The following is a 20,854-nucleotide window of genomic DNA, read 5'->3' on the forward strand; positions in this document are numbered from 1 at the left end:
TGCTAGAAGAGTTTCAGAGTTATCTGCTCTGCAGTGTTCTCCTTATCTGGTGTTCCATGCAGATAAGGTGGTTTTGCGTACTAAACCTGGTTTTCTTCCGAAAGTTGTTTCTAACAAAAATATTAACCAGGAGATAGTTGTGCCTTCTTTGTGTCCGAATCCAGTTTCAAAGAAGGAACGTTTGTTGCACAATTTGGATGTAGTTCGTGCTCTAAAATTCTATTTAGAGGCTACAAAGGATTTCAGACAAACATCTTCCTTGTTTGTTGTTTACTCTGGTAAAAGGAGAGCTCAAAAAGCAACTTCTACCTCTCTCTCTTTTTGGCTTAAAAGCATCATCCGATTGGCTTATGAGACTGCCGGACGGCAGCCTCCTGAAAGAATCACAGCTCACTCCACTAGGGCTGTGGCTTCCACATGGGCCTTCAAGAACGAGGCTTCTGTTGATCAGATATGTAAGGCAGCGACTTGGTCTTCACTGCACACTTTTACCAAATTTTACAAATTTGATACTTTTGCTTCTTCTGAGGCTATTTTTGGGAGAAAGGTTTTGCAAACCGTGGTGCCTTCCATCTAGGTGACCTGATTTGCTCCCTCCCATCATCCGTGTCCTAAAGCTTTGGTATTGGTTCCCACAAGTAAGGATGACGCCGTGGACCGGACACACCTATGTTGGAGAAAACAGAATTTATGCTTACCTGATAAATTACTTTCTCCAACGGTGTGTCCGGTCCACGGCCCGCCCTGGTTTTTTAATCAGGTCTGATGAATTATTTTCTCTAACTACAGTCACCACGGTATCATATGATTTCTCCTATGCAAATATTCCTCCTTTACGTCGGTCGAATGACTGGGGAAGGCGGAGCCTAGGAGGGATCATGTGACCAGCTTTGCTGGGCTCTTTGCCATTTCCTGTTGGGGAAGAGAATATCCCACAAGTAAGGATGACGCCGTGGACCGGACACACCGTTGGAGAAAGTAATTTATCAGGTAAGCATAAATTCTGTTTTTTTTGTAAAGGTTGACACCTTGATCCAGCTTCGCAAGTTGATTACTTGCAAAATTCACCATAAGATTTGGCGCACATACATTTACTGGGTTTCCTTGAAATAAAATGAGTTTCCCTCCCCGTATTATGTCTTTTTTTCTACACGATGGTCTGGAGAAGGGTTTGTCAGTCAGTTCCCTAAAGGGTAAGATTTCTGCCCTGTCCTGTTACATAAACGTTTGGCCTATTTACCAGATGTTCATTCCTTTGTTCAGGCACTGGTCAGAATCAGGCCTGTGTTCAAACCTGTTGCTCCTCCCTGGAGCCTTAACCTTGTTCTTCGGGTTCTGCAGCAGGCTCCGTTTAAGCCTCTGCATTCTATTGATATTAAGTTGTCTTGGAAAGTTTCGTTTTTACAAGCTAGCTCTTCTGCTCGTAGAGTCTCTGAACTTTCGTTTCGACAGCGATTCCCTTTATCTTGTTTTCCATGTGGATAAGGCGGTCCTTCGTACCAAATTGGGATTTCTTCCTTAGGTGGTTTCGGACTGCTATATCAATCAGGGAATTGTTGTTCCTTCTCTGTGTCCTAATACTTCTCAAAGAAAGTCTTTTACACAACCTGGATGTGGTTTGTACTCTCAAATTCTATTTCCAGGATATCTTCTGCCCTTTTTGTAGTGTTTGCTGGCAAACGTAAGGGCCAGAAGGCCACGTCTACTACTTTCTTTTAGTGTCATTTGGTTGGTTTGAGACAGCTGGTCAGCATCCTCCTGAGATGATTACGGCTCATTCATCTAGGGCTGTTTCTTCTTCCTGGGACTTTAAAAATAAGACTTCTGTAGAGCAAATTTGTAAGGCGGCCACTTGGTCCTCGTTGCATACTTTCTCTGAATTTTACAAATTCAATGTTTTTGCCTCAGCTGAGGCTTCCTTTGGGAGACAGGTTCTTCAAATGGTGCTGCCCTTGGTTTAGGTCCGCCTGTCTTGTTTCTCCCTCCCTTTCCATTCTGTGTCCTCTAGCTTGGGCATTGGTTCCCACTAGTAATTAGAATGGATTCGTTGACTCTCCATGCCATTTAAAAATTAAACGAAATTCATGCTTACCTGATAAATTATTTTCATTCCTGGCATGGAGAGTCCGCGAACCCGCCCTTTAAGACTGCTTTTATTTTTGTTTTGTTTTCTAAACTTCAGGCACCTCTATACCCTTTGTGGTCTCTTCTCTTTCCATATTCCCTCAGCTGAATGACTGTGGGTTATGGGAAGTGGGAGGGTACTTATAGCTTTGCTGGGGTGTTTTTGCCGCCTCCTGGTGGCCAGGAGTTGAATTCCCACTAGTAATTACAATGGATTTGTGGACTCTAAATGCTAGGAAAGAAAATAATTTATCAGGTAAGCATACATTTTGTTTTTCAGTGAGGTGATATTTACTCCTCTTAGCCAGGCCACCTGGCATTATGCCGGATAGCTAGCACGCTATTGGTTAAAATCAATTTAGTGATAAAGTAGCGTTCTGCTGTGGGCTGCTTGAGGCGCTCAGCGTGTCGAACGCTGCAGACAAAGTAACTTTCAGCATGAAGTATTTTATATTTCATGACGGAAAGTCGCCTTGATATGTTGCACTGGCAAATCTTAGAGTTTCAAAAATACTAGGATTTACTATCACTTTAATGAACGTGAACTGTTCAACTAGAATGACAAGTCATCTAAAACATATTAAAGGGAAAATACTTTTTACAATACATTCACTTTCATGCTTCATTAAATGTATTTTTCTGGTTGTTCATGTATTTTAAAAGGATTTGAAAGTGATATGCCCTTTCCATTTCAAAACAAAAATGTTAAATAAAATACCTACTTTGCTTAACTTTCTAATCCTATACACTATTCAGGAATAGATTGCTCTCTGCAACCATTTGGAGGATACCCTGTCAGAGGTGTAGCACTGTGTTTGTCTATGCATGTGACTTGAGCAAAAAACAAACAAACAAAAAACAGTTGAGTTTGTGGTGCAGGATGAGTGTGCAAAGTTCATGCTTTATTATAGCTAAGGTAGTCTTCCTTGTAATGCATTCTGGAGCAGTGTTTTCCACATCTAGTCCTCAAGCTTCAAATGTTTGTGACATTTGTATGTTTTGTTAGGCTCAAATTCTAACAAAAGAAAACGAGGTGGAACCAAAAAGAGGAGCCTATGCCCTAAACCTAAGAGAAGCAAAGTTAGCAGCACTCCTCAGCAGGCACAGGCAGGACTGAATAAAGTGACATGTGGTAAGTTCTTAAAGCTCCCCATTTTGACATTGAGAACTTTGTTCTAAAGAGAAACTTTCCCACAAGTATGTTTCTTGTGGATGAGAATGAATGTGTGGTGTGAATTTCATCCAATACAGTTAATGTCTCCTACGTTTGAAGTATACAGTTACTGAGCGGGCATTGCAGTCTTTGAATATATTCTTTTTGGCTTTAATTTTTTTTTTTAAAAAAGGTTCCATTCTATGCAGTGCTGTTTAAAAATCATTATGAATGATACTTTCATTGCAAAATCAGACTGCATGCTTTTAACCCCTTATAATGGAGACGACCTTTATTTTGATTTAAGGTCCTTTGACGTATCTAATCCTACTCATTCACATGCCTTTTTATTCATTGAACTTCCTCTTCAGCTCAAAGTTATGATTAATGAAGCTATATTCTAATTACCGCTCCATTGGAATAATGTCCTTAGAACAGTGATATAAAAAATACTTCTTCAAAACACTGCACCCAGCTATTTATCAGACATTTTACATAATGCATAACTGACCATTACAGGTCATAAATTTAAAAAATAGTAATTTCAGACTTTTCCTAACTCCGAATTGCAGTGTTTGTTAACACATTTTTGTTTCACCCTTCATCATTGCCCTCATGTAGCTCTGTAATGTCTGTAAGTGTTTTGCTCTGCTTGTTTCTTCAGACAAAGAATATTGAAATAAACATTCTCAAACTGGTATTTTGAGGCATCAATTCTAGTTATGTCATTGGTATTTAAGAGCCAACTTTTCCAGACTATAACATGTTCTACACATTTGACCTTTCTGCCTATCACGTTAAAGGGATATTTTAATGCTGCATAGAACTCTTCAAGTAAACACACAGTTCAAAAGCTATTCATATTTTAAAGTTCTGATACTCACTGGAAGTCAGGCTCCGATGTTAGGACATCAAATTTAAATAGTGACAGGTGGTGTGTGTGTTCACTCCATTTTAGTTTTTGTCATAATCAGATTGTGACTTTGCATTTGCACACTCGGGTGCAGAATTTCTGAAAAAGTGACCTCTGATGTAGTTAATTGTGAGCTCTATAAGTTATGTGCAAAAAGAGGATTATGGCTGTATTTGTCAACTCAGCCGAGGAAGTAAAAAATGCCATAGAGCTTTATAATTTTAACAGCTTAATGACTTGATCTGTACTATTTCTATTAATGTTTTTTTGCAAAATAAAATGTCCCTTTAATGAGCAAGGAAGTTACAATTATTTGGATTATTGATCTTATTCTTACTACCAGGTTTAATGGACTTGCAAAGAGATTGTGTACACATGTCATTGGTGCTCCCTTTTGCAAATTTCTTACACTGTACAAAGATTTAGATATGTTAGGCTTGCTTATTCAAATCCTCTCTAATTTTTTTTTTTTTATTTATAAATAACTTCTACAATCAAATGTCTAGCTTAACATACTAGATACAGTTTTGTATAGAATAATCTTATGTTAACTAGAATACAACTTATTTTGCAGTCATGGACATTTTACTGAATATTTTTTTTATCTACACAGTCCTTGCACAGTTGGCTGCATGTGTATTTTAAGACACAACCATTTATCTACCTCCATTCTGTATTGCTGCCTCAAATACCATGTGTAAAACAATTTCTCAAAAAGATAACACAAGCCTTGAATATCTAAATGGATTTTAGTTAACCCATGCCCCTATTCTCTTTCCATTTTATCAGTCCATACTAAGGTAAGAGCACTATCTTAACGTGTTTTGTGCTTATGTTTATGCTACAAACTTTCTCGTATCTTAACAATTACAGGAAATGAGTTCTAAAGAAGAAATTTAAAAAAATACACACATTAAACCACCAAACCTGTGATAACTACATGGATGAAACAGTAAGACCTTTCAATTTTCCAACTCGAAAATCGTGTGTGCTTCCCCTACCCACCAGTTTTAACCCTTTCAATGCTGGAGAGTTGGTTGTATATTATGGTATCTCCAGTATAAAATGTTTTTTTTTTTTTTTTTTAATTTTATTTTGTGTTTTGCCTTTTATATATTAAAATGTGAACGTCCAGGAAATGGGCGCTTTAGCTTTTCTTTAGGTATAACATTTATCAGTGACTTTTACCTACTTACACTCCTCAGTTTAATGTGATTTGTTGCTATGCTCCTCTGCCGACTTTTTTTTTTAAAATTTAAATTCCAGGTGTACTGAGCAAAGGTTGATGGTTGAGAGAATGTCTCTCAAAAACAGAAATCATGATCATGAGCTCAACCGTTCTCAAACAAGCTTACTAAAAAGGTAAATGTATGCCTTCTAAATGTGAGGGACAGATGAGGGAAATGGCATCTGCCAAGCACCTATCAACATGAATGGGCCAGCAGCACTTGTGCTCTCACTATTGCATGCAGCTAAAGGGATAATGTATTAATACCCTGGGTGGGGCATTTATGCCAGTACATTTTCGTCAGTACATTTTTCAATATTGTATTTTTATTTACCACCCTATTTAGTATAGTAATGGAACATATGAAATCTGCTAGTTTTTTTTTTTTTCTAGTCCTCATGTTTTGAATTTAGAATACTAATCTAAAAATAGGTTGTTGCATTATTTTTAAACTATATACACGTGTATATATTTTTGCCTTCTCCATAATATTTGCATAGAGCAATAGTGTAAATTTGGCCTTGCCAATGTGATTAGTCCTGCAGATACCAAAAAATAGGTTTATTGCTTCATATTAATTGAAATACACATTTAATTCAAAGCACTCTACTCTGTCAAATTTAACCTTGCAGTATGTGTGTTACCACAGCTATATATAGAGAGAGAAAACACAAGGAACTTAAAGGGACATAAAACATGTTGAGATCTGTGCATATCATAAAAGGGCTAGCTAATTAAAAATAGTTTGCATATTTTTTTTTTCTCCAACATAGGTGTGTCCGGTCCACGGCGTCATCCTTACTTGTGGGATATTCTCTTCCCCAACAGGAAATGGCAAAGAGCCCAGCAAAGCTGGTCACATGATCCCTCCTAGGCTCCGCCTTCCCCAGTCATTCTCTTTACCGTTGCACAGGCAACATCTCCACGGAGATGGCTTAGAGTTTTTTTGGTGTTTAAATGTAGTTTTTATTCTTCAATCAAGAGTTTATTTTAAAATAGTGCTGGTATGTACTATTTACTCTGAAACAGAAAAGAGATGAAGATTTCTGTTTGTAAGAGGAAAATGATTTTAGCAACCGTTACTAAAATCGATGGCTGGTTCCACACAGGACTGTTGAGAGGAATTAACTTCAGTTGGGGGAAACAGTGAGCAGACTTTTGCTGCTTGAGGTATGACACATTTCTAACAAGACTTGGTAATGCTGGAAGCTGTCATTTTCCCTATGGGATCCGGTAAGCCATTTTTATTAAATAAGAATAAAGGGCTTCACAAGGGCTTTAAAGACTGGTAGACATTTTTCTGGGCTAAAACGATTGATTTATAAGCATTTTTAATAGTTTATAGCTTTGAGGAGTTATTTTATTCTTGGGAATTATGTTAAAGAAACGGCAGTCACTGTATTGGACACCTTTTTCACTGGGGGCCTTCTCTAATCATAGGCAGAGCCTCATTTTCGCGCCACTAATGCGCAGTTGTTTTTGGGAAGCAAGGCATGCAGATGCATGTGTGAGGAGCTCAGATACATAGAAAAAGCTTTCTGAAGGCGTCATTTGGTATCGTATTCCCCTCTGGGCTTGGTTGGGTCTCAGCAAAGCAGATACCAGGGACTGTATAGGGGTTAAATATAAAAACGGCTCCGGTTCCGTTATTTTAAGAGTTAAAGCTTTCAAATTTGGTGTGCAATACTTTTAAGGCTTTAAGACACTGTGGTGAAATTTTGGTGAATTTTGAACAATTCCTTCATGTTTTTTCGCAATTGCAGTAATAAAGTGTGTTCAGTTTAAAATTTAAAGTGACAGTAACGGTTTTATTTCAAAACGTTTTTTGTACTTTCTTATCAAGTTTATGCCTGTTTAACATGTCTGAACTACCAGATAGACTGTGTTCTGAATGTGGGGAAGCCAGAATTCCTATTCATTTAAATAAATGTGATTTATGTGATAATGACAATGATGCCCAAGATGATTCCTCAAGTGAGGGGAGTAAGCATGGTACTGCATCATTCCCTCCTTCGTCTACACGAGTCTTGCCCACTCAGGAGGCCCCTAGTACATCTAGCGCGCCAATACTCCTTACTATGCAACAATTAACGGCTGTAATGGATAATTCTGTCAAAAACATTTTAGCCAAAATGAACCCTTGACAGCGTAAGCGTGGATGCTCTGTTTTAGTTACTGAAGAGCATGACGACGCTGATATTAATATCTCTGAAGGGCCCCTAAACCAATCTGAGGGGGCCAGGGAGGTTTTGTCTGAGGGAGAAATTACTGATTTAGGGAACATTTCTCAGCAGGCTGAATCTGATGTGATTACTTTTAAATTTAAATTGGAACATCTCCGCATTTGCTTAAGGAGGTATTATCCACTCTGGATGATTGTGAAAATTTGGTCATCCAGAGAAACTATGTAAGATGGACAAGTTCCTAGAGGTGCCGGGGCTCCCAGAAGCTTTTCCTATACCCAAGCGGGTGGCGGACATTGTAATAAAGAATGGGAAAGGCCCGGTATTCCTTTCGTCCCTCCCCCCATATTTAAAAATTGTTTCCTATGGTCGACCCCAGAAAGGACTTATGGCAGTCAGTCCCCAAGGTCGAGGGAGCGGTTTCTACTTTAAACAAACGCACCACTATTCCCATAGAGATAGTTGTGCTTTCAAAGATCCTATGGATAAAAAATTAGAGGGTTTGCTTAAAAAGATGTTTGTTCAGCAAGGTTACCTTCTACAACCAATTTCATGCATTGTTCCTGTCACTACAGCAGCGTGTTTCTGGTTCGATGAACTAGAAAAGTCGCTCAATAAAGATTCTTCTTATGAGGAGATTATGGACAGAGTTCACGCTCTTAAATTGGCTAACTCTTTTACTTTAGACGCCACTTTGCAATTAGCTAGATTAGCGGCGAAAAATTCAGGGTTTGCTATTGTGGCGCGCAGAGCGCTTTGGCTAAAATCTTGGTCAGCGGATGCGTCTTCCAAGAACAAATTGCTTAACATACCTTTCAAGGGGAAAACGCTGTTCGGCCCTGACTTGAAAGAGATTATTTCAGATATCACTGGGGGTAAGGGCCACGCCCTTCCTCAGGATAGGTCTTTTAAGGCTAAAAATAAACCAAATTTTCGTCCCTTTCGCAGAAACGGACCAGCCTCAAGTTCTACATCCTCTAAGCAAGAGGGTAATACTTCTCAAACCAAGCCAGCCTGGAGGCCAATGCAAGGCTGGAACAAGGGAAAGCAGGCCAAGAAACCTGCCACTGCTACCAAGACAGCATGAAATATTGGCCCCCGATCCGGGACCGGATCTGGTGGGGGGCAGACTCTCTCTCTTCGCTCAGGCTTGGGCAAGAGATGTTCTGGATCCTTGGGCGCTAGAAATAGTCTCCCAGGGTTATCTTCTGGAATTCAAGGGACTTCCCCCAAGGGGGAGGTTCCACAGGTCTCAGTTGTCTTCAGACCACATAAAAAGACAGGCGTTCTTACATTGTGTAGAAGACCTGTTAAAAATGGGAGTGATTCATCCTGTTCCATTGAGAGAACAAGGGATGGGGTTCTACTCCAATCTGTTCATAGTTCCCAAAAAAGAGGGAACGTTCAGACCAATCCTAGATCTCAAGATCTTAAACAAATTTCTCAAGGTCCCATCGTTCAAGATGGAAACCATTCGAACTATCCTTCCTTCCATCCAGGAAGGTCAATTCATGTCCACGGTGGATTTAAAGGATGCGTATCTACATATTCCTATCCACAAGGAACATCATCGGTTCCTAAGGTTCGCCTTTCTGGACAAGCATTACCAGTTTGTGGCACTTCCATTCGGATTAGCCACTGCTCCAAGAATTTTCACAAAGGTACTAGGGTCCCTTCTAGCGGTGCTAAGACCAAGGGGCATTGCAGTAGTACCTTACTTGGACGACATACTGATTCAAGCGTCGTCTCTACCACAAGCAAAGGCTCATACGGACATTGTCCTGGCCTTTCTCAGATCTCACGGGTGGAAAGTGAACGTAGAAAAAAGTTCTCTATCTCCGTCAACAAGAGTTCCCTTCTTGGGAACAATAATAGACTCCTTAGAAATGAGGATTTTTCTGACAGTGGCCAGAAAATCAAAACTTCTAAGCTCTTGTCAAGTACTTCATTCTGTTCTTCTTCCTTCCATAGCGCAGTGCATGGAAGTAATAGGTTTGATGGTCGCGGCAATGGACATAGTTCCTTTTGCGCGAATTCATCTAAGACCATTACAACTGTGCATGCTCAGTCAGTGGAATGGGGACTATACAGACTTATCTCCAAAGATACAAGTAAATCAGAGGACCAGAGACTCACTCCGTTGGTGGCTGTCCCTGGACAACCTGTCACGAGGGATGACATTCCGCAGACCAGAGTGGGTCATTGTCACGACCGACGCCAGTCTGATGGGCTGGGGCGCGGTCTGGGGATCCCTGAAAGCTCAGGGTCTTTGGTCTCGGGAAGAATCTCTTCTACCGATAAATATTCTGGAACTGAGAGCGATATTCAATGCTCTCAAGGCTTGGCCTCAGCTAGCGAGGACCAAGTTTATACGGTTTCAATCAGACAACATGACGACTGTTGCGTACATCAACCATCAGGGGGGAACAAGGAGTTCCCTAGCGATGGAAGAAGTGACCAAGATCATTCTATGGGCGGAGTCTCACTCCTGCCACCTGTCTGCTATCCACATCCCGGGAGTGGAAAATTGGGAAGCGGATTTTCTGAGTCGTCAGACATTGCATCCGGGGGAGTGGGAACTCCATCCGGAAATCTTTGCCCAAGTCACTCAACTATGGGGCATTCCAGACATGGATCTGATGGCCTCTCGTCAGAACTTCAAAGTTCCTTGCTACGGGTCCAGATCCAGGGATCCCAAGGCGGCTCTAGTGGATGCACTAGTAGCACCTTGGACCTTCAAACTAGCTTATGTGTTCCCGCCGTTCCCTCTCATCCCCAGGCTGGTAGCCAGGATCAATCCGGAGAGGGCGTCGGTGATCTTGATAGCTCCTGCGTGGCCACGCAGGACTTGGTATGCAGATCTGGTGAATATGTCATCGGCTCCACCTTGGAAGCTACCTTTGAGACGAGACCTTCTTGTTCAGGGTCCGTTCGAACATCCGAATCTGGTTTCACTCCAGCTGACTGCTTGGAGATTGAACGCTTGATTTTATCGAAGCGAGGTTTCTCAGATTCTGTTATCGATACTCTTGTTCAGGCCAGAAAGCCTGTAACTAGAAAGATTTACCACAAAATTTGGAAAAAATATATCTGTTGGTGTGAATCTAAAGGATTCCCTTGGGACAAGGTTAAGATTCCTAGGATTCTATCCTTCCTTCAAGAAGGATTGGAAAAAGGATTATCGGCAAGTTCCCTGAAGGGACAGATTTCTGCCTTGTCGGTGTTACTTCACAAAAAACTGGCAGCTGTGCCAGATGTTCAAGCCTTTGTTCAGGCTCTGGTTAGAATCAAGCCTGTTTACAAACCTTTGACTCCTCCTTGGAGTCTCAATTTAGTTCTTTCAGTTCTTCAGGGGGTTCCGTTTGAACCCTTACATTCCGTTGATATTAAGTTATTATCTTGGAAAGTTTTGTTTTTAGTTGCAATTTCTTCTGCTAGAAGAGTTTCAGAATTATCTGCTCTGCAGTGTTCTCCTCCTTATCTGGTGTTCCATGCAGATAAGGTGGTTTTACGTACTAAACCTGGTTTTCTTCCAAAAGTTGTTTCTAACAAAAACATTAACCAGGAGATTAGTCGTACCTTCTCTGTGTCCGAAACCAGTTTCAAAGAAGGAACGCTTGTTACACAATTTGGATGTTGTTCGCTGCTCTAAAATTCTATTTAGATGCTACAAAGGATTTTAGACAAACATCTTCCTTGTTTGTTGTTTATTCAGGTAAAAGGAGAGGTCAAAAAGCAACTTCTACCTCTCTCTCTTTTTGGATTAAAAGCATCATCAGATTGGCTTACGAGACTGCCGGACGGCAGCCTCCCGAAAGAATCACAGCTCATTCCACTAGGGCTGTGGCTTCCACATGGGCCTTCAAGAACGAGGCTTCTGTTGATCAGATATGTAGGGCAGCGACTTGGTCTTCACTGCACACTTTTACCAAATTTTACAAGTTTGATACTTTTGCTTCTTCTGAGGCTATTTTTGGGAGAAAGGTTTTGCAAGCCGTGGTGCCTTCCATTTAGGTGACCTGATTTGCTCCCTCCCTTCATCCGTGTCCTAAAGCTTTGGTATTGGTTCCCACAAGTAAGGATGACGCCGTGGACCGGACACACCTATGTTGGAGAAAACAGAATTTATGTTTACCTGATAAATTTCTTTCTCCAACGGTGTGTCCGGTCCACGGCCCGCCCTGGTTTTTTAATCAGGTCTGATAATTTATTTTCTTTAACTACAGTCACCACGGTACCATATGGTTTCTCCTATGCTATTATTCCTCCTTAACGTCGGTCGAATGACTGGGGTAGGCGGAGCCTAGGAGGGATCATGTGACCAGCTTTGCTGGGCTCTTTGCCATTTCCTGTTGGGGAAGAGAATATCCCACAAGTAAGGATGACGCCGTGGACCGGACACACCGTTGGAGAAAGAAATTTATCAGGTAAACATAAATTCTGTTTTTTGCCTTCTCCATAATATTTGCATAGAGCAATAGTGTAAATTTGGCCTTGCCAATGTGATTAGTCCTGCAGATACCAAAAAATAATAGGTTTATTGCTTCATATTAATTGAAATACACATTTAATTCAAAGCACTCTACTCTGTCAAATTTAACCTTGCAGTATGTGTGTTACCACAGCTATATATAGAGAGAGAAAACACAAGGAACTTAAAGGGACATAAAACATGTTGAGATCTGTGCATATCATAAAAGGGCTAGCTAATTAAAAATAGTTTGCATATTTTTTTTTTTTTTAATTTTAAAAATAAATAAGCAAAATGAATTACATAGCTAAGCTGCCTGGAGCAGCCAACTCCACCCCCCTTATCAGTGTTTAGACACAGGCATTGTATTTCAATTGAGTTCACAGTATCTAGGCATGCTCCAGCAGATAATCTCTATGCACTTTTGCATTCTACCAAAACAATAGACATAGATACTCCATAGAAGGAAATGTGTGGGGGAAGTTAGAGCTTTACAATTCAGAAACTAAAAAGAAAGGGTTAATGGCGAGGCACTGCAATATAAATTTGCAGGTAAAGTAATTAAAGTAAACAAAGAAAAAGTATAGAATACAGATAAGCACTCCCCTCTTGAATAGAACTGCTGCCTTCCAACAGTCTCTCTCAAAAGCTGTTAAATCGATATAGGTTGTAGAAGGGAGGCGCTGATTTGTAGGAGATTCCTGAAGATTCCACTCTGTATTCCACGGTTCCTCCAAAAGGACTGTTTGGAAACACTACCCCAATGTGATATTTTCTAACACCTTCCAAACACGTGTAAAATACTCACAGAATAGTATTATAAAGCTAAATAAAGCTACTTTTCTATACTTAAATAAGTTTTGTGTCTATCTTTCCTGACCGTTTGTGGAGCCGTTTTATTCAATATTATTATACACAGTCATTTTGGAGGAATCGTGGAATACAGAGCGGAATCTGACTTTGTGGAGCCGTTTATTCAATACTATTCTGTGAGTATTTTACTTGTTTGTAAGGGGTTAGAAAATATCACATTGGCGTAGTGTTTCCAAACAGACACAGTCCTTGTGGAGGAACCGTGGAATACAGAGTGGAATCTTCAGGAATCCCCTACGAATCAGCGCCTCTGTCTACAACCTATAAAGTAATTAAAGTACATATGATATTTTTCCCTCTATCCCAACTTGTTTTATGTCTTGTTTTTCTGTTATCACAGAGTGTAATAGTGTTTTTTTTTGTCATGGAAGGTAGCTGGAGTCTAGACGGAGACGTTCACCTAATATTAAAGATAGTCAAAAGCCTAATTTGCTGCTTATCTTTATCCAGTGTATAAAGAAATTATTGTCCTGTTAATTTAAATGTTCTGTTATAGCTTCACAAATAAGATCACTTTGGGTGGAACTAAAATATAAATAAATTGTACTATATAATTTTATGTAGCAAGAGTGTAGTATACTAAGGCTTACTCTTGTAACTAGAAAATACCTTATAGGGTCAATAAACACCTTTAAATTATCAAAGTGGATGAGTTTTAAAAGTTTTGAATGCATTAATATCTTGTTTGCTACAATTGTTTAATAGCCAAATTCCACCCACCACTTTTCTTCTTTGTAAGAGCCAGTTAGAAGTTGTTGCTGTAGTACACAGAAAAGTCTGTGCTCTTCTTGTTGCCAATACTGGAAAACATAATTTCTTTTTAATCACACAAGTCCACGGGTCATCTTAATTACTAATGGGATATTCACCTCCTGGTCAGCAGGAGGCGGCAAAGGGCACCACAGCTGTTAAATATCACCTCCCAAACCAGTCATTCTCTTTGCCTACGTTAGTGATAGGAAGTGGTAAAGTGAGGTGTTAGAAAAGATTCTTCAATCAAGAGTTTATTATTTTCAAAGCGGTGCAAGATTGTGTTGCTTTGTCCTAAGGTGTAGCCGTAGTCCACATCAGTATCTTCAGTAGGGCAGTGGTGGCTTTAGAGCAATGAGAACTGGTGGAACATAATTCTCACTGTGCCTCTCATAATGTTTTATGCTCCCTAATTGTAAAGATCTTAGGGGAAATACTCAGTCTCTTTTATTCCACAGGCCTATGTGAGGGAGAGGACCTCTCAAGCCGGGTGAGATGCCTTGCTTTCTGGCATTAATCATGTAAGTGCTTACTTTATTTATTTTGAAAAGTGGGCACTATTTTACTTCAAGAAAGCTTTTAGGCTTTATTATATTTATTGGGACATTATCCTTTCTGATGTAGGGGATTCAGTGTTTAGACAGCATAGCGGGCACTGGGGCTTACACTGCTGCGTAATTCAATTCTGTTTTGGCGTTTCCACTGCTCCCGGCGGTTTTACAATAATACCGACCGGGAGATTAAGAGACGCCCACGAGGGCTGGGCTAAGTGTGACATACTCTCACATTGTGCGCCATTTCTCTTGCATCTACAGAGGTGACACAGTTCAGGCCGACTAGACATGCTTGTTTTCATGCTAGACAAGCGTTTCTAGATTTTTTATATCGTTTCCTGCTTCTCTACGGATCATCTCCTTGCTAGGGGGATGCTTTTCCTGGTGTTGTGGGGCAGGTAGGCACCTCAGCAGACCGCTGAGGTGTAGATGTGTTTGAAAGTTTTGTTTAAGTATTGTTTAACTGCATTCTGCAGCGTTTAGTTAAAATGTTACAGGTTTTAAAGTGACAGTAACATGATTTTTTTTTTTTTTTTTTTTTGGTCAAGCTTAATTTTCATAAATTTATTCTTTTGGTACTAGTTCTATTCTTTGAGTATAAGAATGGACCAAGAGGACTTGCAAAATGTTACCTGCACCTTATGTTTTGATGCCAATGTGGAACCACCAATCCCTTTTTGTTCCTCTTGTATTGAGAGAGCTATAAATTACAGGGATAAAATATTTCCTGAGCCAACATTTTCTAAGGAGGATGCTGGTCAGGATTCTAATGACGCTTTCTCCTCAAGCGTCCTAAGTTTTACAGCCCTCACATGCAGTGCCCGGCCTTTTCTCTGTGGCCCCAGTTGGGGTTACTTTAAAAGACGTCGCTTCTCTCATGTTTTCTGCAGTTTCAGAAGCAATGTCTGCCTTTTCTATGTTACAAGGAAAGCGTAAGAGGAAAACCAGTCATTCAGTAAGCGAGGTTTCTGACTCAGTTATTCCTATTGCGGATGCACCCTCCCAGAAGCCTGAGGGGGATACCATAGTAGCATCTGAAGCTGAAATTTCAGATTCTGACAGTATGATTCTTATTGCTTATACTGAAGTGGTTTCTTTGAGGTTCAATCTAGAGCACCTCCGTCTACTGCTTACGGAGGTTTTAGCTACATTAGACGATAGCGATTCCACAGTCGCTATTATTCCCAAAAAATCCAGTAAGCTAAACAAATATTTTGAGGTACCTTCCTCAGTAAAGGTGTTTCCGGTTCCAGACTGAGCTTCTGATATTATTACTAAGGAGTGGGAGAGACCGGGTATCCCTTTTGCTCCATCTTCCATATTTAAGAAGATGTTTCCCATAGCCGACGCTGTTAGGGAGGCTTGGCAAACGGTCCCCAAGGTGGAAGGAGCGGTCTCCACTTTGGCTAAGAGAACTACTATACCCATAGATAGATTGTGCTTTTAAAGATCCTATGGACAAGAAATTGGAGGGGTTACTCGAAAAGATGTATGTGCACCTGGGCTTACAATAGCAGCCAGCGGTATGCATTGCTACCGTCACTAGCGCAGCAGCATATTGGTTTGATGCGTTGTCTGAGGCTATCAGGACAGAGACTCCACTGGATAAAATCCATTATAGAATTAAGGCCCTTAAATTGGCTAATTCCTTTATTACAGATGCTTCTCTCCAAGTTATCAAACTGGGAGCAAAGATTTCAGGTTTCTCTATTCTAGCTCGCAGAGCTTTATGGTTGAAACCTTGGTCGGCAGATGTCTCTTCCAAGTCTAAACTTTTAGCGATTCCTTACAAGGGGAAGACCTTGTTTGGACCTGGCTTGGCAGAAATAATTTCTGACTTAACGGGGAGGTATGTGCCACCACCTTCCTCAGGACAGGAGAAACAAGCAAAAGGGAAGACAGAGCAATTTTTGCTCCTTTCGAAATTTCAAGGGAAATTCTTCCGCTTCTGCCCCCAAGCAGGAACCGTCTAAACCTTCCTGGAGATGCAATCTGTCTTGGAATAAAGGAAAACCAATCCAAGATGCCCGCCATTGAACCAAAATCAGCATGAAGGGTTGGCCCCCGATCCAGGACCGAATCATGTAAGGGGCAGACTTTCCTTTCCTCAGGCTTGGGTTTGAGGTGTTCAGGATCCCTGGGCAATAGACATAGTGACCCAGGGATACAAGCTATTGTTCAAAAGCTCTCCTCCCAGAGGCAGGTTTCTGCTTTCAAGATTATCTGTAGACAAGACATAGAGAGGCGTTCTTACGTTGTATAAAAGACCTGTGAGTGATGGTTCCTGTTCCAATACAGGAACAGGGTCTGGGTTTTTATTCCAATCTGTTCATGGTTCCCAAAAAAGAGGGAGCCTTCACACCAATTTTAGATGTCAAAAGTCTAAACAAATTTGATGGAAACTATTTGTTCCATTCTTCCTTTGATCCAAGAGGGCCAATTTATGACAACCAGTGGATTTAAAGGACACATACCTGCATGTTCCCATTCACAAGAATCATCACAAGTTCCTAAGGTTCGCCTTTCTGGACAAACACTTCCAGTTCGTGACTCTTCCTTTTGGTCTTGCCACAGCTCCCAGAATTTTCACAAAGGTTCTGGGATCGCTGTTGGCGGTGCTTCGGTTACGGGGGAATTGCAGTGGCGCCCTATCTGGACGACATCCTTACAACAAGCAAAATCCCACACAGACATGGTGTTTTCCTTCCTGCGATCTCACGGGTGGAAGGTAAATTTGGAAGAGTTCCTTAGCCCCAAACACAAAAGTAACTTTCTTGGGAATCATAAGATTCCCTATCAATGAAGATTTTTCTGACAGAGGTCAGGAAATCAAAGATTATTATTGATACTTGTCTAGTTCTTCAGTCCACTCCTTGGCTCAGTGCATGGAGGTAATCGGGCTGATGGTAGCGGCAATGGACATCATCCCGTTTGCTTGGTTCCACCTCAGGCCTCTGCAGTTGTTAAGCATGCTCAGGCAATGGAACGGAGATTGTTTTGTCTCCTCTAATACTACTGGAGCAGGAGACCAGGAATTCTCTTCAATGGGGGTTCTCTGGATCATCTCTCCCAGGGAACCTGCTTTCGCAGATCATCTTGGGTGATTGTGACAAGACGCCAGCCTTCTATGGTGGGGAGCAGTCTGGGGCTCCTTAAAGGCTCAGGGAGTTTGGACTCAGTCTGTTCTTCCTATAAACATTCTAGAGCTGAGTGATCTTCAATCCTCTTCTGGCCTGGCCTCAGTTAGCCTCGGTCCAGTTTATCAGGTTCCAGTCGGACAACATAACATCAGTGGCTTACATCAATCATCAGGGAGGAACGAGGAGTTCCTTAGCGATGACAGAAGTAACCAAAATATTTCAGTGGGCGGAGGCCCATTCTTGCTACCTGTCGGTGATCCACATCCCAGGGGTGGACAACTGGGAGGCGGACTTCCTTAGCAGGCAGACATTTCATCCGAGGGAGTGGGAACTCCATCCAGAAGTGTTGTCCAGGCTGATTCTCAAGTGGGGTCAGCCGGAATGAGATCTCATGGCATCTCGACAGAATGCCAAGCTCCTGAGATAAGAGTCGAGGTCCAGGTACCCCCAGGCGGAACTGAAAGATGCTCTGGCGATTCCTTGGACCTTCAGTCTAGCATACCTATTTCCTCTGTTTGCTCTTCTTCCTTGGGTCATTGCTCGAATCAAGCAGGAGAGGGCATCGGTGATCCTCATTGCACTGGCTTGGCATCGCAGGATTTGTTATGCAGATCTGGTGGACATGTCATCTCTGCCACCTTGGAGACTTCCGTTGAGGAAGGACCTTCTAATTCAAGGGCCCTTCATCCAAATCTAGTTTCTCTGAAGCTGACTGGAGATTGAACGCTTCATTTTATCCAAGCGGGGCTTTTCTGACTCGGTCATTGAGACTATGATTCAGGCTTGTAAGCCTGTAACTAGAAAAATTTACCATAAAATATGGCGTAAATATCTTAATTGGTGTGACTCACAGGGCTACTCATGGAGTAGTTAGGATTCCTAGAATTTTATTCTTTCTCCAAGAGGGTTTGGCGAAAGGATTATCGACAAGTTCCCTAAAGGGTCAAATCTCTGCCTTATCTTATCTATCTGGCAGATGTTCCAGATGTACAATCATTTTGTCAGGCCTTGGTTAGAATCAGACCTGTGTTCAAACCAGTTACTCCTCCATGGAGTTTGAATTTAGTTCTTAAAGTTCTTCAAGGGGCTCCGTTTGAGCCCATGTATTCCTTAGATATTAAATTATCTTGGAAAGTTTTATTTCTTGTTGCTATTTCTTCTGCTCGCAGTGTGTCAGAACTCTCAGGATTGCAGTATGATTCCCCTTACCTTATTTTTCATTCAGATAAGGTAGTTTTTCGTACTAAGCTGGGTTTTCTTCCTAAAGTTGTTTCTGATTGGAACATTAATCAAGAGATTGTTGTTCCTTCCTTGTGTTCTAATCCTCCTCCTCAGAAGGAAAGGCTTCTCCATAATTTGGATGTGGTTCGTGCCTTAAAATTATCTGCAGGTGACTAAGGATTTTCTACAGTCTTCTGCCTTGTTTGTGGTTTTCTCGGGAAACCGTAAGGGTCAGGAAGCTACGGCTACTTCGATCTCTTTGGCTGAAAAGTATCATACGTTTTACATATGAGACTGCTGGACAGCAGCCTCCAGAGAGAGTTACTGCTCATTCCACAAGGGCTGTTGCTTCCTCGTGGGTATTCAAAAATGAAGCTTCAATGGAACAGATTTGCAAGGCTGCAACTTGGTCCTCTCCACACTTTTTCAAAATTCTACAAATTTGACACTTTTGCCTCGGCTGAGGCCGCTTTTGGGAGAGGTTCTTCAAGCAGTGGTGCCTTCCGTTTAGGTTCCCTGTCTTGTCCCTCCCGTATCATCTGTGTACTCTAGCTTGGGTATTGCCCATTAGTAATTAAGATGATCCGTGGACTTATCGTGTCATTAAAAAAAACAAAATGTATGCTTACCTGATAACTTTTTCTTTTTTGTCACGAGTCCACGCCCCGCCCTGTTTTTTTTTTTGTTTTGTTTTTTTTTATACGACAGGTTGTTGGTTATTATAAACTTCAGACACCTCTGCACCTTGTTACTTCCTTTCTCTCATTTACTTCGGTCGAATGACTGGGTTGGGAGTAAAGGGAGGTGATATTTAACAGCTCTGATGTGGTGCTCTTTGCCGCCTTCTGCTGACCAGGAGGTGAATATCCCATTAGTAATTAAGATGATCCGTGGACTCATTATGTCAAAAAAGAAATAAATTTATCAGGTAAGCATAAATTTTGTTTTTAAGATTTAAATTACAGTAAAAATGGGTGAAATGGTATAGTGCAGTTAGTTTTCTACACTTAGTTTAAATTTTTATGTGTTTACTGTCCCTTTAAAGTGAAAGAACTAATTGTTCATGCCCATGCGTTAATTCTGTTAGAGATTGTGCTCTGCGAGCAAGTCTGTCATTAAAAGCCTCTTATTTTTTGGTATCTGGTGCTGGTCTGGCATTTTTTTTAAATCTTATAGCTGCATATTTTTTTTATTATTTTAAGGAGAGGAAGTGGTTTATATAAATAGATTTTTTTTCTCACTATGTTGCAAAGTGAATTTCTTGCTGCCTAATTAAAAAGCAAAACAATATGTGCTGTGTTTTCTCAAAAGCTCAACCTCTCTCTCTCGGTTCACAGTTAAGATCGCCAGTGGAAAAACCCTTAACTAGCTGCTCTGACAGCCTGGCACTGCACCTCAATGGTAAACTTGGGAGCAAAACACAAGGTTGTTTTTCTGCTTCCGTCTACGCTGTATAATACAAGCTGGTCTGCTGAACAAATGTTTTAATTATCTCATCATGGACACTCAAATGTTATCAAATACCAGTCAATTGTGCTGCATTTTGAGGTTTTTCTCTGTTTAATAATTCAAAACTTTTCTGTACTTTTTCGGATGTTAAACCGCTCACATAGGTGAATTTTTCATATTAAAATATTTTGTGTTCATGTGTTTCTTGCACATGTTAAAATGCAAATGTTATATTTGGGGTTACATTTTTATTTATGAAACAGTTTGTAAACTCAGGATTTTTAACTGAAATTGGAAACACTGTACTTTTGTATATAGGGGAAAAAATGCTGATCTGCTAAAGGATGTCACCAAATACAATTATGCCTTGGCCAATAAGCTTTGTTAAGGCTCAGTAAAATGTGGTAAGACGCTTGTTTGCATCTTTCAAACTAATTGTACTTTGCTTGAAAGAGGCTCTCTGATATTCTTTTTGTTTCTTTTAAGAGGCACTAATAGAACCTCACAACACATACAGCTATTTTATGAAATCAGTACCTCAATCTTAGTGTTTTGGCTATACGAAAAGATAAATGACCTAATATTGTAGGCATTTGTAATTTAAACATACCTAAGGATTTCAAACTTCAAAACCATTAACAAATTTAATTACAAATTCTTGTTAAAGGGACGGTAAAGTCAAAATTAACTTTTAATAATTCAGAAAGTGTGCAGTTTTAAAAAGTTTCTTTTTTTGCTTTTGTTATCAAATGTGGTGTGTGTTTGTGATATTTGTTAGAGTAAACCTAGGTAGGC

At 40.6% G+C, this 20,854-nt stretch overlaps 1 protein-coding gene and 1 long non-coding RNA gene across 2 annotated transcripts in view; both read left to right on the forward strand.

Annotated features, from left to right (window-relative positions):
• DEDD2 (death effector domain containing 2) overlaps positions 1-20,854 on the forward strand; it is a gene marked incomplete in the record, with an annotated part of 107,921 nt that overhangs the window by 47,173 nt on the left and 39,894 nt on the right. The window contains 1 exon segment of the mRNA XM_053690970.1: positions 3,131-3,256. Coding sequence (XP_053546945.1) covers positions 3,131-3,256 — 126 coding nt within the window.
• Positions 3,263-20,290, forward strand: LOC128638837 (uncharacterized). The gene is made up of 2 exons (XR_008399125.1): positions 3,263-5,552; positions 19,948-20,290. It is a non-coding gene; the product is annotated as an uncharacterized LOC128638837 (long non-coding RNA).

Source organism: Bombina bombina, chromosome 8 (genome assembly GCF_027579735.1).
Source record: "Bombina bombina isolate aBomBom1 chromosome 8, aBomBom1.pri, whole genome shotgun sequence".
Lineage (NCBI taxonomy): Eukaryota > Metazoa > Chordata > Amphibia > Anura > Bombinatoridae > Bombina > Bombina bombina.